This window comes from Hylobates moloch, unplaced genomic scaffold, assembly GCF_009828535.3.
Source record: "Hylobates moloch isolate HMO894 unplaced genomic scaffold, HMol_V3 SCAFFOLD_14, whole genome shotgun sequence".
Classification (NCBI taxonomy): Eukaryota; Metazoa; Chordata; class Mammalia; order Primates; family Hylobatidae; genus Hylobates; species Hylobates moloch.
Genome location: NW_026652289.1, coordinates 54,731,392 through 54,749,450, shown reverse-complemented (window position 1 = coordinate 54,749,450; position 18,059 = coordinate 54,731,392). Strand labels below are relative to the sequence as shown.

Sequence of the window (18,059 nt, the reverse complement as noted above, 5' to 3'; positions counted from 1 at the left end):
AAACTTTAAAGCAGATATTATCACTATAGTTCACAAAGTAAGAAGAAATGATCTTGAAATGAATGGAAGGATAGAAGCTGTCAAAAAAGAACCTGAAAACCATTTTAAAAAGAACAAAATGGACATTTAGTTGCTAGAAAATACAATAACTGAAAATGTAAAAATCACCCCAGGGCTTCAATTGCAAAACAAAGATGACAGAAAAAAGAACCAATAAACTTGAAAATAAATCAATAGAAATTATCTAATCTGAACCACAGAGAAAAAAAGATTGAAAAGAAAGAATAGAGTTTCAGGGACTTGTGAGACAATATCAAAATGTCTAATATTCATGTCATTGGAGTTCCATAGAAAGAGAAGAAAAGGCTTGCTTGGTGCAGAAAAAAAAACTTGAAGAAATCATGGCTGAAAATGTCCCAAATTTGGTAAAAAGACATAAATGTATTGATTCATGGATCTCGGTATATTCAGAAACCCCCAAAACAATAAATTCAAAGAAAAGCTCACCCAAAGACATCTTAAACAGCTGAAAACCAAGGATAAAGAAAAAAATTAAAAGCAGCCAGAGGAAAGCAATACAATACATATAGAGGACAAACAATTAAATTGACTACAGATTTGTCCTCAGAAACCATCAAAGCCAGAAGACAATGGAAAAAATTCTCTAAAATGCTGGAAGAAAAGAGCTGTCAACCCAGAATTCCGTAGCCAGTTAAAAAGCAAAACAAAACAAACTAACAAACAAAGAAAACCCAAAACCTTTTTTAAAGGCAAAGTAAAGATATTTTTATATGAAGAAAAACTAAGAAAATTTATTGCTGGCATGCTAGCTGCAAAAGAAATGCTACAGGAAATTTTTTAGGAGAAAGAGAAATGATACCAGTATTTGGGAGATTTTTCCAGATGTCTCTCTTATTCATTTTGAGTTGCTCCTGTAGCCACTGCTGCTGCTACTCCCTTGGAGAAGGTGACACTCCTACTCAAAACTTGGAACTTTAGGAGGAAAGGAAGATGATAAAATTATAAAGCTAGGTAAATATAATAAATTATTTTCTCCTTAAGTACTTTAAAATATATATGACAGCTGAAAGCAAAAGTTATAACATTGTATAATGAGGTTTTCCATGTCTATAGATGTATATAACGACTACAGCATGGAGGAGGGAAAAGGACCTATATGGCTGCAAGGTTTCTATATTTCACTTGAAGTGGTAAAATATTAACTCTAGATAGACCATGAAGAATTCGGTATTTGTATTATAATCCCTAGAATAACCACTTAAAAATACAAAAAATATAGTAAAAAAGGCAACAGAGAAAGAAAAATGGAATACTAAAACAATATTCAAATAATCCAAAAGAAGACAGAAAAGGAGAAACAAAGAAATAAAAGATTTGGGACAAACCAAAACCAAACAATAAAATGGTAGACCTAAGTCCAACCATATCAATGAATGTATTAAGTGTCAATGGTTTAAACATATCAATTAAAAGACAGAGATTGTCAGATTAGATTTTTTTTAAATAAGACCAACTCTATGCTATATATAAGAAACTCACATTAAATATGATGTAGATAGGTTAAAAATTAAATGATTTTTTAAAATATCATGAAACAGTTTTTAGAAAGCTGGAATGGCTGAGCCAGGCACGGTGGCTCACGCCTGTAATCCCAGCACTTTGGGAGGCCGAGGCAGGCGGATCACAAGGTCAAGAGTTCGAGACCATCCTGCCGAACATGGTGAAACCCCGTCTCTACTAAAAATACAAAAAAATTAGCCGGGCATGGTGGTGGGCGCCTGTAGTCCCAGCTACATGGGAGGCTGAGGCAGGAGAATGGCGTGAACCCAGGAGGTGGAGCTTGCAATGAGCTGAGATCGCGCCACTGCACTCCAGCCTGGGCAACAGAGTAAGACTCTCTCTCCAAAAAAAAAAAAAAAAGAAAGCTGGAATGGCTATATTAATTTAAAGCAAACTAGACTTCTAAAGAAGGAAATTTATCAGAGATTAAGAGGAAAATTACACAATGAAAAAAGGATTAATTCATCTAGAAGTTGTCACAATCCTCAATGTATATGTATCCAACAACAGAGCTTCAAAATACATGAAGCAAAAAATTGAGAGAAGTAAAAGGAGAAATAAACAAACCCAGTTATACTTGGAGACTTTAACAAAACTCATCTTTCACTAACTGATGGAAAAGTAGACAGAAAATCAGTGAGGACATAGAAGACCTGAACAACACTACCAATGAACTTGATCTAATTGATATTTGTAGAACACTTCACCACCAACAGTAGAATGCACATTCTTTTCAAGTTGCCCCAATATAGACCATATTCTAGGTCATAAAACAAACCTTAACAAACTTAAAAGAACTGAAATCATACAAAGTATGTTCTCTGACTGTAATGAAGTCAAACAAAATGAATGAAAGAGAGATATCTGGGAAATCTCTCAAATACTGGAAATTAAGCAACACATAAAAAATTCATGGGCTAAAGAATGGTGAAGTTGAGGAGCTGGGATGCTAGCCTGGGAAGTCTGCCCATGCTCTTAACCAGTAAGCCACATGGCCTCTCAAGGTTTTTCAGACCCCTGAATGCCTAGCTAAGGACTTTGAAATTTGCACTTATTCAATGGATAAGCATTTAAGGATTTTCACATATAAGACAAAGCACTATTTGCAAACAGATGGAGCTGGGTATAGTTTGTGAAGGGGCAGGAGAAGGGGCAAGACAAATCTGGTCTGCCCCACCAGGGAGGCAAAGTGAAATTAAAGATTTGGATTTTTCAAGATTTTTAAAATAAGACATTTTTGAAACAGAGCCCACCCCTCCTTTTTCACAGAGGTTATTTCCATATCCTTTTTGGGTTGTACATATGTTACATGAGCTGGCAGTTCTAGAGGGAGAAGCCTGTCTCTACCATCAGACAGGGGCTTTCAGACAAAGGCCATATAACCCTGCAATAATGGGGGTTTCCCAAGAGAGAATTAGCTGGTGGCTCTAGACAAGTTACTTAACCTCTCTATGCCTCGGTTTCTCATCTGTACGATGGGAATGATATCAGTTCCCACTGACTGGGCCCTGGCCTTGGGCTAAGCTGCCTGGAAAAAAGGCTAGAAAGGAATTTGAACTCCTGGCTTCTGGTAGCTGCAGTGGGACCCTAGCTGGAAGGCAGGTGGGAAGGTGTCTCTCTAGTTTGCAGTAAGGCTTGGAGGAAGGTCTCAGCATGACACCTCCAGGGACCCAGAGTGGGAGCAAGGTAGGGCATATTACATATTCTCTGCAGAGACTTTGATCAACAGTCATGACACGGAGGGTTTCTGTTCTCTTTGAAGCAGCAAAAAGATCAATCCTCCTTCTTATCTCAGCCTCTTTGCACAGTGGCATCACGTGCTCCTGCAGCCACTGAGGTTGCCACTCTCTCGGAGAAGACTGGAAGGGAGGAGGCAAAGCCCAACCCAGCCCTGTCTCCTCCCCGCCGTCTCCCTGCCTCCCTGTACCCCTCCATCCCAGGGATGAACAGAATCTGCCACTTTCTGGCCTTCATTTGGCCCAGCCTCAGAAGGAAACAGGAGGGAAAAATAAGAATACCTATGCACCAGGAAATAAGATCTTCCAGGGCTCCTTCATCAAACTTTAGCTAAACTGGGCACTCCTTCTCTTTTCCTCAAAGTCTGGCTTTTAAAACATCGCCTCTTGCTGCGGTCTAAAGATAACTGGGATAGGAGGCAGGAGACTGGATTCTAGTTACAGGTATGCCTTTGATTTACCGTGTGACTTTAAGTAAGCTGCTGCCCCTCTCTGGAGCTTAACTTCTCATCTACGAAGGAGAGTTGCTGCAAATGTTTTTCAGGACTCAATTTAAAACTCTGTAATCAAGAACAGGCTGTGGCCAGGGCCAGGTTTCAATGTGTGTTCAGGTTGTAGAATTGTCTTTCTCAGATCCTCTCACAAAGGAATTGCCCCCATAACCTTGACCTCACTGACTCCTTCCTATCTTGGCCAAATGTTTTTCTACACAATCTATCAGTGGAAAGAGCTGCTTGGCTAGTGGAGCAGCATCCTGAGTCTGCAGGCTCTGCCCATGAGGGGCAGGAACAATTCCCATCAGTGCTGCCTCCAGCTTGTTCAAGGACTGAAGACAGCAGAGGAGAGGGTTTGCAGGGTCACTCTGCCTTTGAAAGGCTGGGAGAAGAAGAGAATAGGGCATGGGGCAGGATAAGGAGGAGTTGAGGTGGGAATAAGGGGTCGTGGGAGAAATGTCCTGGACCTCCTGCCTCTGGGTGTTGTGTGTTATGACCATGCCAGCCTGGTGAGTTTGGGTAGGGGTCAGGGGTTTACCCCATGCGGGTGTAGCCCCTCCCCATTTCATTCGGTGAATGAAAGTTTCAGACACAAAGGAAGTAAGATCCTCCACCTGTCTCCTGCCCCCTAGAGGAGGTCCCAAAGACAAAGGGCAAAGGCCACAGGAGTCCTGCTCCTCCAAGCCAACCCAGTGAGCTGATGCTGCTTCCGGGTATCAGGCTTTGGAGAGCTCAGTAATAAGCTTCCTGTATCTGGTCTCCAGGATACTGACAGGTCTACTGTCTGGCCAGATCTAGGACCCAGTCAGAGTCCCCCAGGGTGTAGAGGATGGAATAGCTCCAGAAAAGGGAAAAAATGAGGAATGAAGTGAGAAAGAAGTAATTCCAGTCTCCCTGCTTCTGCCCGACACTGGAGCGCGCCAGGCCAGATCTGAACCTCTTCTCTGCCTCTAGGACTGAGGGTGTCAGTGTGGATCTCCATCCTCTTGCTTTTCCTCCCCCAGCCCCAGCTTCGTGTGTCCCTTCCATCACTCCAGGCCCCTGGGGTCTCCTGCTCTGCCCTCATGAACCCTGACCCCTAGTAAGTCCCCAGGGTCAGCCCTTTGCCCACTGCTCAGCCCCCTCGGTGGCCCCTAGCTTGGGATCTCTCCAGGGAAGGGAATCATCTGTGAATTGCTGCCAGGACTGGCAAGGCCCAGAGGTGCTATTCCTGGCATCCTGCCCAGGCATTTGGACCTCCAGGGTGGGTGTATTTGTGTGTATGCACAAATGTTCACACTTCAGAGAGCAAGTTTTGCATAGAAGTGAGGTGCCCAGATTGATTTCATGCTGTTTTGGGGGAAACGTGTAAGTGTGGGCATGCTGCAGCATGATATATATGTGTTTGTATGCACATTACATGGGGCTATTTGTGTTTCTGTGGATCTGAATATGTTGGAGCATGAATATTGAAGCATGTGGTCCTGCATTTTATGGGGGCTTGTGTACTCCTGAATTTCAGGTGTTTCGTGTATAGTTTGCAGAGTGATATGTGTGCCCATGGACATTGTGTGCTGGGTACCTGTGAGCTCTTGAGTATCTTTGCCACTTTCCGTTTGCCTGGAGGAACTTCTTGCTGGCTCCTGCCTCCCTGCCTCCTCTACATTGGAGGGAGAGCTGGACCCTTGGCCAAATAGCCCATCTGAGGTCAAGAGTCAGCAGCAAACTTAGTGCCCCTGTGGTCCTTGCTGTCTGACCCATGTAGCAACAGCAGGCAAGTGGGGGTGGGGGATGCTGATTGCAGCTGGAGAATCCCAGGAGCAAGCATCTTGAGGAGTTCAAGGTTAGCCTTGTTGTGCTCTGAAACAAATGATAACACAAACAACTGCTGTTTACTGCATGCTTGAATATACCAGATACTGGGCAAAGCACTTTGCAGACATTATTTAAACCACACAATAATTTTACGAAGCACCCCCTTTTACAGATAAGGAAAATGAGTCTGGGAAATTAAATGACTTAACCTGGGTCAAATAACAAGTAAGTTATAAGACTAGGATCCGAACCCAAGTCTGTTTGACTCTAACACTCATGATTCTCTCTCTCTATTCTGGTCTACAGATTATGCTAGAAAGAGGGGAGAGTGGAGGAGCTCCTCTTCTCCAAAACCTACACTTACCAAACAGATCTGTTTGTCTGGTTAGAGGTGAGCCTTCATTTCACAGAAGAACCTCAACTTTATACCCGTAGATTTAAGATCTGGAACTCCCTGATGGAGAGAATGGAAAGGAGAGGTGGGCGGAGGAAAATAACCAGAGAAGTCCTCCTGGAGCTGATGGAGAGAAACATCGCGAGCTTTGGTGGGGGAGGGAATTGGATTTACAGACCTGGGTCTGCACCTGGTGTCCTGGAGCCCAGTTGCTTGGTGTGTGAGGTTCCCATGTCTCGCTCCTGTGGCTTCCCTGGGAAGACTACTGTGTGGTCACCCTCAGGATGAGGACGCTGGGAAAGCAACTCATCAAGGTGAGACGGTCAGAGGCAACCCTGCACATGCACAGCTACTCTAGTGCCCACCGGGAGACTCTGCTCATTCCCTTCACTCCCAGATTTAAGTTGCAGGGAAAGTGCATTATTTTTTTCATTAAAAATTTATTTTGGAATGGATAGCCTTCAGAGATGTAATTAGCCACGTTATTTCTCTCCATTAGCAGTCCCTGGCATTTGCTGGAGTTTCTTGTCCTTTTTCCTCTCCATTTCACTCTTTCCATCCTCTTTGTAATCTAGGTTGCAATACTTCCCCACCCCCACCTCCAACCAGCACCACATAGTCTGTTTTTAGACTGAATAACTATTTTAAAATCTGGAGAGGGAGTTATAGCAAACTTCCCCCCTCCCCACTGGGCTGTAGGATTACAGTCCCCTGAGCCAGCTAGGAGCTCCACGATGCCCACCGCTGCCAACAGGACGGGGGAGGCAGCTCCACGTGACACTGTGACGGCCTGGCTAGTGGCAAAGCTAGGCAGAGCTAGGAAGGTTGTTGGCTCCCCATGTTCTGGCTGGATGATCCCAGGTAAGTTACTTAACCTTTCTGAGCTTCTGTTGACTTCACAGTGTTCAAGGCTGGCACTCACTTAGGTAAAGCACTTCACTGGAGGTATACAGCCAGTGCCCAATAAAAGGCAGCTGTGGTGGGGAGGTCCACAGGCAAGAGGGAGACTTGGGGACTAAATGAACAGGAGACATGGGTAGCAGGAAAGGCATAGCCTGGGCTTGGTGAGTCAGAGCTACCCGCTTTGGTGGTGACCCAGGAGCCTGGGCTGGGGGACAGAGACAGGCAGAACCATGAGGAAGACCCGTTACGGAGCAGGACTGGGTGGAAAGAGTGGTCAGGAGCTCCGCCTCAGCTGCCCACGGCTGAGTGTCCCTCTTTTGTCCAGAGTTTCTCCTCTGGGTTATTTCTGGAATGCAAGAGAGCTACCTAGGAGGTTGGCTCCCCAAGACCTTAGAGATGGCCCAAAGTGCAGAACTCCTTAGCCCTCCTACTAGGTTAGGGGATTTCTAGGGTGGCTGGGCTGATTATTGCTCTGGGGAATCCACTACCTTGGTGCTCAGAAGGGAGCTGTCTCCACCACTCCCTGTCCCTGCTATCCTCACGCTAGTGACACATGACACGCAGCCATCTCCAGCATTGTCAGAAATGCCATGCTCCATGGAGTTGAGGGCAGAAAGCCTGAAGCCAAAAATCTAAACTTACCCTGGTCGCCCACAAAGAGGGGTAAAGAGAAAAGTACAGCTTCAGCATGGAAGATCTTCGGCATTTTGCAATGAAATAAAATCAGAATGCATGTGATTTATATCAAGATCTAGAGTGCTGCAGACTTAGACAGTCATGGGTAGGTATCCTTTGAAGGGGTGGATACTTGTTAACAGGGATACAGTTGCACGGCATTTCACATTGTCTTGTTGCATTGACGTGAAGGGAACTGGAGTGAACCTGCTTTTTAATACTGGCCTTACCTGCTTTTATAGTAATCCTGGTCCCCTAGGTTCCCAGAGACATGCAGAGAAGTGGAAATCGGCTCAGAGGGTCTTTGAACCGGTACATGGATGTCACTACAAGCCTCATGGAAGCAGGCAGCATTTTGACGCGAGTCTAGTTCACAGCAGTAAATTTTCATAGTGATTTTTGTGGACAAGTCCTAGGCATTAGTAATAATACTGGTGATGCTGAAGATAACAATAACTTCCACGCACTGGGTGCCTCCTGCGCTCCAGGGCCATGCTTCAATTACCCTTCAGTTCTGTGAAGCATTACCATCCTCATGGCACATGTGGATATGCCGAGACTCGGGCAGGGTAGAGAAGAGTCGCACTGTGTGGAGGACGGCAAACAGCACAACAACGCCTGCCACCAGGAGCAGCAGAACCAGGATGTCAGCCCACTGCATGGTTTATAGGTGTCGCCACGAAAGACACGACTCACACAGGCACTAGATGGAACAACACTTTACTCACACAGAGAAGAGAAAGAGTAAGATCAGCTGCAATCATGGGTTCAGTCCCGCATGGCCAGGGGTCTCCTGCTACAGCAGACACAAGGTGATGGTCTGCACGCACCCCTCTTGTGCAGCAGCGGGTGGACCCTGTTTCCTCCCCACCTGGAACAGATATAACAGTGGGGTTGGCCAGGTGCCTGCCACATGACGCACAAGCTTAAGCAGAACAAAGAGTACACACTGGGTCTGAAACAGGAAAAAGATATTCCCACATAAGGCGATAAGCCCAGCACAAGCTATGAGAGCTCCTTATCTGTTGGTAAGGAAGTGTTTTTGGCTCAAGGCGACTTGTATGGGGCTGAGCTGAGGTTAAAAGACCACATGCATGAGACTGCCTTTCTCAAACAATGTCATATCACTGGTGTGCATCAGAGCCAGGATTTGAACCGGGTCTTTCTGGCACCAAAGCCTAGGAGCTTTCTCACTGATGAGAGGTCTTCCCCAGGCCCCTCCAAGTCTCCTCTCCCTCCTCACACCAGCCACATCAGCTAATGGACAGCCAGATTCAGCAGAGAAAAATGGACCGAGTGGGTTTCTCCCTCCTTGGACTTCTTTAATGCAAACATCTAAAATAATATTTTCCCTGAAGAATCCTCATGTATAGAAGTTTAAAGCAGAAAGCTGGATTCCCATCAGAGATGAGAAAATGCATAACAGAAAAGCAATATATGGGAATCTAAGGCACTTGGGCAATTATGTAAATAAATGGACGTGGTAAGGATCATTCAGCCCTGGAAAAAAATGGACACATGTAATTCCCTTTCAGAATCTGAAAAAAGAAGAAAGAAGGATGGAATAAAAGCCCTTTTTGCTTCAGTTACAGAGTCCTGCAGTTCTGTTTGAATATTAAGCCTCCACGTGGTTGCTATGGGGCTTTTGTAATATGACTAAACTATATTGGCTCATTTGGGGAAGGGTTATCACCTACAATTCACAGATAGGCTGCCAGAGGTTAAAAGAAGTTCAGTAGTTGATCTATGTTCACCATGTTCATTTTAGAAGCCAGGTTGAATTTAGCCCTCAGATGTTTCCAATTCCCGACCTGATTCTCATCTTCTCAAGGAACAATTGCAGTGAATCCTCAGTTGCCTAAGTGGTTAATGTAGAAGAACAGAGACATAGATAATCCTAAATGATGTCTATGTCTCTTGCTCTAAACATTTGCTTTGGAAACTTCTTGTAGACCTTAGAATGAAGCCACCCTAATGTGCAAGGGGCCCCAACCTTACTCACACCTTCCCTACTCAACGTTGCCCACCTCCCACTCCATGAAGACCTAGGGGCAGTAGATTAAAGGGAAGAGGCTCTTAACTCTCTCCTAGGTTGGGCTAGGGTAGTGGGTAGTGGAGACAGGCAGATAATAAGGCATTTTGATTTAAAAGGCCTTCTGCAGTGCCGCAGGCAAGCAGAACAGAAACAGTAAATGAGACAATGAATTGTGTCCATGGAAGACTCCATATGGATGGTGATTCATTATGTTAATAAGGAGGTGAAAGCCAGAGGTTGACTGTATTCTGATTTCATGTCTGGGGAATCTGTAACTCAGAAGCGGGGAGCATCCAAATTTGAGGTCAAAGTCCAAATTCCAACTCCCAGCTCCTGATTCCAATTTGGTTGGTCTAATTACTATCATTTCCTAATGACTAAGGATGCTTTAGAGCAAGATGGGACCTGAGTAGAAGTGCAAGCAATGCTTAAGGTGGAGAACAGTGATGCTGGAGCCAAGCAGAGCCAACTCCTTGGGTCCATGCAACAAATATTGAGCACCTACCAAGTGCCAAGTGATGGCAGAACTGGCATCGGGAGAGGGAACCACAGGGGAATCTGATATTGACCCTGGCCTAAAGGAACTCAGGGTAGGAGGTGATGATACAGGGCATGCACAAATCTCTGTCACACATACAGAGAGGGAAGTGAGACGAGGTCTAAGACAGCTTCATTTATTTCCATTCAATTAAATCATTAACTCAGCTACTCAGGCACGATCCTAAGTTCTCTAGATAAAAAGCTAAATAAAACTGATCTTCACCCCAGAAGCTACCATTCCAATGCTGAAGCTGAGTCACTCCAGGAGGCATATCAAAAACGTTCCCCAGCCCCCCAGGTCCCAGCCCTGACATACTGATTCTGAATCTTTGTAACTGGTACCCAAGACATCTGAAGCCTGGTTTCTAGTTATTCTCCAACTTTGGGCACTGGTCTGGTGGAATAGGGAGGGAGTCCAGCTAAGAGAGTCCAGAGGAAGAGTCAGAGATAGAGAGCAAGGCTTCATGGCCCACCTCTCCCTGGAAGCCCTCCTTGACCAGCACAGCCCACTATGATCCCCATGTCCTCTGAATCCAACCTCCACTGCGTGTACTGCAGTTTTGCATTTTTCTGTTTGTTGTTTTTTTTTTTTTTTCATTTTTTCTTTCTTTCTTTCTTTTCTTTTTTTTTTTTTCACAACTAGCAAGTTTAATCCCTCCTCTCCTGCTTGTGTCTCATCTCTAAAGGTGGGTGCTCCCGTGTTCCAGGTCATTGTGATGAAGGTTCCAGGGGCCTTGTGACACACCGCTGGCCGGCTCTGTTCAAGTGGGGGAGGTCAGCAGCAGCCAGTTCCTTCTGGGAATGCAACCCATCTCCGAAAAGGAAGATCACATTCCTCTGCTGACTAAGCATCACTAGGGCTCCAAGTGAGTTCTGATCAGAGGCTGTTTGGAAGACAACAGGGGCCATGACCACCCTCTCTCCTGAAAACAGCCTCTCTGCCAGACAGTCAGCCTCCTTCATCCTGGTGCGTGTTCTTTGTCAGCTCTGAGTGCCTCCCTCCCCAGCCTCTGGTTGGCACTGGGGCCATTTTCCCTTGCTGGGTGGGAAAAGCTAGAACCCTGAGCTAACATAGAAGGTGGAGCAAGGGCGGTTGTACCTTACTCTTACTATCAGCCCAAGGACAGGACTGAGACATCCAAGCCCCCTTTCACCTTCTTTCCAAGCCAGCAAAACCTTCTCCCCGTATGTGCTATTCTAACTTTATTGAGTTGTAGGTTTGCAGGGGCATCCCTGAAGATGCTGACAGATTTTCATCGGCGCTTTTTGCCAACAATTTTGGTATACTGCCACCAGGTGGCAGTAATGCTTTTGTTAGTAGGTAGTTCTAAACCCGGTTTACAAGTTACAGCTATTTGTTAGAAGTCGGCTTCAGTCATAAAAATTTTCCACACAGTCTTTTTTCAAAATCATAACTAATTACAATAACTTTAGCCAATCTCAAGTCTCATTAATCATAGTGATTAAGAGAGTGATACATAAAAATGCAAAATGGACACCCCTCTCCCTGAGTTTTAAATGTTATTGCTTTATGGCAAATTATCACCAGGGTTCGCTTTAAATTTTCTTTATTATCTTTCTCATTTCTCTGAGCTGAGGGAAGGCTAATAAAATAAACTGTCACATAGCATTTATTATGTACGATGACTGTTCTAAATGCTTTATTTATAGTCATTCATTCTCATCACAACTCTATGAAGTGAATAATGCTGTTGTCTTCCTTTCATAAATGAGAACGTGGAGCCACAGAGACTTTGTCACTTGCCTACAGTCACACAGCTTATAAGTGGCAGAAGTTGTATTTGGACCCAGACAGGTGGGGTGCAAAAATCAGTATTCTCAAAGTGTGGCATCCAAACCTGCAGCATTAGCACCAGCTGGGAACTTGTAAGAATGCAGACTCTTGGGCCCCAGATCTTCTGAACAAGAAACTGGAGATGAAGCCCAGAGATCTGTGTTTTTTGTAACTCATCCCTCCAGGGCACTCTGATGCACAATCAGCTTTGTGAACCACTGTTTTAAACCATTTTCTTCATCACGGTGCTGTACTGATGATACACCCTCCACACCTGGGTTGGTAATAATTGCTGAAGCGGGGACCCGCTGTTACAGTTGGGAGTGTATCTTGTCCTCAGGTGAACTGGAGTAGAAAAGAGAACCTTGTCCGGGTGCAGTGGCTCACACCTGTAATCCCAGCACTTTGGGAGGCTGAAGAGGGCTGATCATCTGAGGTCGCAAGTTCAAGACCAGCCTGGCCAATATGGTGAAACCCCCATCTCTACTAAAAAATACGAAAAATTAGCCAGATGTGGTAGTGAGCCCCTGTAATCCCAGCTTAACTTAAGAGACTAAGGCAGGAGAATCACTTGAACCAGGGAGATGGAGGTTGCAGTGAGCCGAGATCGTGCCACTGCACTCCAGCCTGGGCGACAGAGCGAGACTCCATCAAAAAAAAAAAAAAAAAGAAGAAGAAAGAAGAAAGAAGGAAGGAGGGAAGGAGGGAAGAAGGGAAGGAAGGAAGGAAGGAAGGAAGGAAGGAAGGAAGGAAGGAAGAAAGGAGGGGAGGGAACCTTAAGCAAAGTCAACGACCTTCCCTGGGCTTTGTTGGAGGCTCTGTGGCTATGAGTATTCAAAGAAACTTGGCATTAAAACCCTCATGAAAAGTTTTTCTTGTCCTCCAAAGGCTTTCTTATTTTACTGAAAATATGGAGAAAACCCCTAACCCAATGATGCAGTGGGGAGAGGAGATTTATGCCTGAAGCCAAGGCCTCTAGCAGCAGGAAACTTTTAGAGGGATTGAGCCACTTAGGGCTCCCACTTCTGGTCCCCTTCCCCAGGGGAAGAATGGCCAAGGCTTCCTCAGGTTTGCTGATGTAGAACTTTAACCTGCCTAGATACACCCTGAAGATGGGAGATTTCTACAACTGCTCTATCTAGCAGTACACTTCCCAGGAGATAAAGGCACCATTGCAGAGCTGGAGGGTATCCAGCCCCTCGCAAATTGCATACTTCCCCTCCCGGATTACCAGTTCATTATACCCAGTGTATGGGAAAGGGTGTTATTAGGTTGGTTGAGCAAAGAACAGAGGAATATGGGAAGATGAAGGTTGATTTGAGAAGCCACTGTGTTGACAATCTCTGCCACATTAAAGGAGCCCAGATACACATTCTCTCATCTAGCATAGGCAGGTAGGTGGTGTGCATGCAGAGAGGGGGCTTCTAAGCGACATTTCCCCCTTGGTCTTCTGCGGGTCAACAACCTTCTTGTTCTGGTCCTTGGCTTACTAGCAAGTGTCTAAGATAGTCTTGTGGGTGGCCTATAGTTTGCTGAAGTTTGGAGAGATACAGGGAACTGGTGGGTGTAGAGAAATGGAGTTTCCTAGAAGGAAGAAGCAGTGACTTTTTTTGTGGTTTTTTTTTTTTTCTTTTTTGAGACGGAGTCTCGGTGTGTCACCCAGGCTGGAGTGCAGTGGCGCGATCTCGGCTCACTGCAAGCTCCGCCTCCTGGGTTCACGTCATTCTCCTGCCTCAGCCTCCCAAGTAGCTGGGACTACAGGTGCCCGCTACAACACTCGGCTAATTTTTTGTATTTTTTTTTAGTAGAGACGGGGTTTCACCATGTTGGCCGGGATGGTCTCGATCTCTTGACCTCGTGATCCACCCATCTTGGCCTCCCAAAGTGCTGGGGTTACAGGCGTGAGCCACCGCGCCCGGCCGAAGCAGTGACTTTTTATAAACAAATTCAACCATGGCAAAGTAGGCAGATGGCCAATTGTTGCAGGTAGAAGTTTAGAAATGCAAATTCTCTGAATACTCAACAGATGTCTTCTTGTGAGGTTTCTAATTATTTCTGCCTTATTGCATTGATGCTGTATCTTTTGTTATGGTGTGCGGTGCATGTTACTTTAATTTCAATATTACCTCTCCATTGTGTTTGACTTTTTTTCATATCTTTGTTCATCGTTTATTTATTTATTTATTTTTTTGAGACGGAGTCTTTCTCTGTCCCCCAGGCTGGAGTGCAGTGGCGCGATCTCGGCTCACTGCAAGCTCCGCCTCCCGGGTTCACGCCATTCTCCTGCCTCAGCCTCCCGAGTAGCTGGGACTACAGGCGCCCGCCACCACGCCCGGCTAATTTTTTTGTATTTTTAGTAGAGACGGGGTTTCACCGTGTTAGCCAGGATGGTCTCGATCTCCTGACCTCGTGATCTGCCCGCCTCGGCCTCCCAAAGTGCTGGGATTACAGGCTTGAGCCACCACGCCCGGCCTCATCGTTTATTTTTTAATCATTATAGGGCATTTGATTTTAAGGTATTTCTTTTGTTCACAGCTTGTGTAAGATACATATTTTTTATTTCAGTGGAAAATCCTTGCTTTTTAATTCCTTCCCACTGCCCCTCCCACCCCCAGCATGGCATTAGGGTTAAGCCTCTGACTCTTGCATCAAACAGCTTTGGGTTCAAACTTCAGCTCTGATACTTTCTGTGTGATCTCAGATATGCTAATTAACCCTCCTACGGCCTCAGTTCCCTGATCTATAAAACAGTGCAAGAACTATACCACTTCATAGATCTTGTGAAGATTAAATGGGTTGATATATATAAAGTGCTTAGAACAGTGTCTGGCACATCATCAATTGCTTTTTAATGTTTACAGCTAATAAGAGAATGAAATGCATTTATTTTCATAATTAATTTCTTTGGGTTTCTATCATTTTTATGCTTTATACTTTTATTAATTCCTTGTTTCCTGTATTGCTTGCTTTTATTTTTTAAAGTGAGTTGGAAGATGTCCTGTTCCTATAAATTCCTAATTTTTAAAGTCAAAAATAAAGCAATTTCTTTTGACTCCATCCTAATATCTAATAAAGAAATAGAATCTGCAGTTAAAAACTTTCCCACAAAGAAAACTTTAGCCCAGATGGCTTCACTAGTTCTACCAAATATTTTAAAAAGAAATAATACCAAATCCATACAAACACTTCCAGGAAACTAAAAAAAAAAAAGAAAGAAAGAAATACATCCCTACTCATTCTATGAGGCCAACATTACCCTGATACCAAAATTAGAGATATTACAAGAAAAGAAACTCACAGGCAAATGATTCTTGTGAACATGGATGCAAAAATTCTAAATAAAATTTTAGCAAAAAGAATCCAGTGATGTATAAAAAGCATAGTACATCATCACCAAGTGGGGCTTATCCCAGGAATGCAAGGCTTATTTACCATTCAAAAGTACTCAATATAATTTACCATACTAACAAACTCAAAAAAAGAAAAGCCATATGACCATTTCAACAGATACAGAACATTATTTGACAAAATCCAACATCCATTCCTAATTAAAAACTCTCAGCATGCTAGAACTGGAAGGGACTGTCTTCAACCTGATAAAAGGCATCTGTAGAAAGCCTAGAGTTCATATTATACTGAACTGTGAAAGCCTGAATGCTGCTCCTCTAAGATTAGGAACAAAGCAAGAATGTCTTCTCTCACCACGTTTATTCAACATTGCACTTGAGTTCTAGCCAGTGCAGTAAAACAAGAAGAAATAAATAAAAGGTATCCATACTTGAAAGGAAGAAGTTAAACTGCCTTTACTCACAGATGAACATGCTCATCTATGTGAGAGTTGGCAAATTTTTTCTGCAAAGGTCACAATAGAATTTTTGGCTTTGTGTCCACGCAGTCTCTGTTGCAACTACTCAACTCTGCCATCATAGCATGAAAGCAGCCACAGACAAAAATGAATGAGTGGGTGTGGCTGTATCCTAATAAAACTTTATTTAGAAAAACAGATTGGAGGCCACATTTGACCCATGGATCATAATTTGCTGACCCCTGGTCTATGTCAAAAATCCCATGGAATCCACAAGAAAGCCACTAGGACTAATAAGAGAGTTTTACTAGGTTGCAGGAATACAAGATCGATATATAAAAGTACATTGTATTTCCATTAGAAATTTAAATTTTAAAATGATACTTTTTATAGTAGCATCTGAAATCTGAAATACTTACGGATAAACGTGACCAAATATATGAATGACCTAGACACTGAAAACTACAAGACACTGCTGAGAGAAATTTTAAAAGACCTACATAAACGGAGAAATATATTGTGTTCATGGATCAGAAGACTCGATAGTGTCATCAATTCTCCCAAACTGGCTTACAGATTCAATGCAGTCTCCACCAAAATCACAGCTGCCTTTATTATAGAAATGGACAAATTGACTAAAATCCTTATGGAAATGCATTTCTAAAGTTAAAGCATTTCCTTTTATAGTTAAGGATCCCGGGACACAGCCCAGATTTGCCTGTTCCCTTCTGCTTCCTGCCACATTGCATGCTGAGTGTTGCAGTTTCTGAATGAGTGTAGGTTGGGAGAACATGATGACAGTCAGAGGGGCAGAAAGCTTGCTCTGATGAGTGGCAGTGTCTATGCAGGTGGGGAACACATCAAGGCAGACCCTGCTTCCCAAGGTTAGGCCCACACCAAGATTTGTAACTTCTTGGCCCATATGTCCTATTTTGGTTCAGATGACAGGGCATACATGAGTTATTAAAAATGTGTTTCTCAATCCATTTCCATCAAATATACAGTTAGTGGAAATTATCCCAATTTGGGGCCTGTAGGCTCTTATTTTTAGTTAACAATGCTGCTTTGCCTTCATTTATTTATTTGTCTATTTATTTGAGAAGGAGCCTTGCTCTGTCACCCAGGCTGGCGTGCAGTGCCATGACCTTGGCTCACTGCAACCTCTGCCTCCCAAGTTCAAGCGATTCTTCTGCTTCAGCCTCCTGAGTAGCTGGGATTACAGGCACCCCACCACTACACCCAGCTAATTTTTTTTTTTTTTTTTTTTAGTAGATATGGGGTTTTATCATGTTGGCCAGGCTGGTCTCGAACTCCTGACCTCAAGTGATCTGCCTGCTTGGGCCTTCCAAAGTGCTGGGATTACAGGCGTGAGCCACCATGCCTGGCCTGTTTTGCCTTCTAATACTTTACTCCTCACGTGGTTTGTGGGCTAGCAGCATCACCTGTTACTCAGGAGCTTGTTAGAAATGCATCATCTTGGGCCCCACCCCAAACCCTCTGAATCAAAATCTGCACCTGCAGAAGATCCTTAAGTGATTTATATGCAAATTTAATTTTGAGTCACATATTCAGATGTATACTAATGGGAAGTTGGGAGTGTGTATATTTACATGTCTACTCAGCTCTGTCCATCAGCACATCTTTATGTCTGCAATGTGACATTTCAAGATATTCTTCTCTCCAGTAGAAGAGAATACCCCAGGAAGAAAGGAATCTTCTCTTATTCCAACAGGAACCCTCATTTCTCGTTGTTGTTGTTGTTGTTGTTGTTGTTGTTGTTGTTGTTGCTGTTGTTGGAGACATTATTATTATTATGTGCTCTGTTGCCCAGGCTGGAGTGCAGTGGTGTGATCTCAGCTCACTGCAACCTCTGCTGACCAGGTTCACGTAATTCTCCTGCCTCAGCCTCCCAAGTAGCTGGGATTACAGGCATGCGCCACCATGCCTAGCTAATTTTTGTATTTTTAGTAGAGACAGGGTTTCACCATGTTGCCCCAGGCTGGTCTCGAATTGACCTCAAGTGATCCACCTGCCTTGTCCTCCCAAAGTGCTGGGATTACAAGCATAAGCCACTGCACCTGACCCTCGTTATTATTTTATAAGCATTTTGAATTACTCTGCATGCAGTGCACTCACCTCTCTCCAACACATACACACACACACGTCCACATACACATAGCACACAGATATATACCACACACACACACCCTCTTATCAAATTCAGAAACTATCTCTCATAATGAACCATTTTACATTTCCAGGAAAGGTAAAGTGGAGCTCATAACTGTGTCTAATTAATGCTTATTT

General features: G+C 44.1%; 1 protein-coding gene across 3 annotated transcripts in view; it reads left to right on the top strand.

Annotated features, from left to right (window-relative positions):
- The first annotated feature begins 10,893 nt into the window (after positions 1 to 10,893).
- The window catches only part of TBC1D21 (TBC1 domain family member 21), a 36,499-nt gene continuing 29,333 nt past the window's right edge, over positions 10,894 to 18,059 (top strand). For 2 of the 3 annotated variants that reach the window (XM_058427894.1, XM_058427895.1), the window contains exon 1: positions 10,922 to 11,119. In XM_058427894.1, coding sequence (XP_058283877.1) covers positions 11,060 to 11,119 — 60 coding nt within the window. In that variant the 5' untranslated portion in view covers positions 10,922 to 11,059. Of the gene's footprint in view, positions 11,120 to 18,059 lie in introns of all 3 variants that reach the window. The other variant, XM_032175226.2, reaches the window with a different exon arrangement.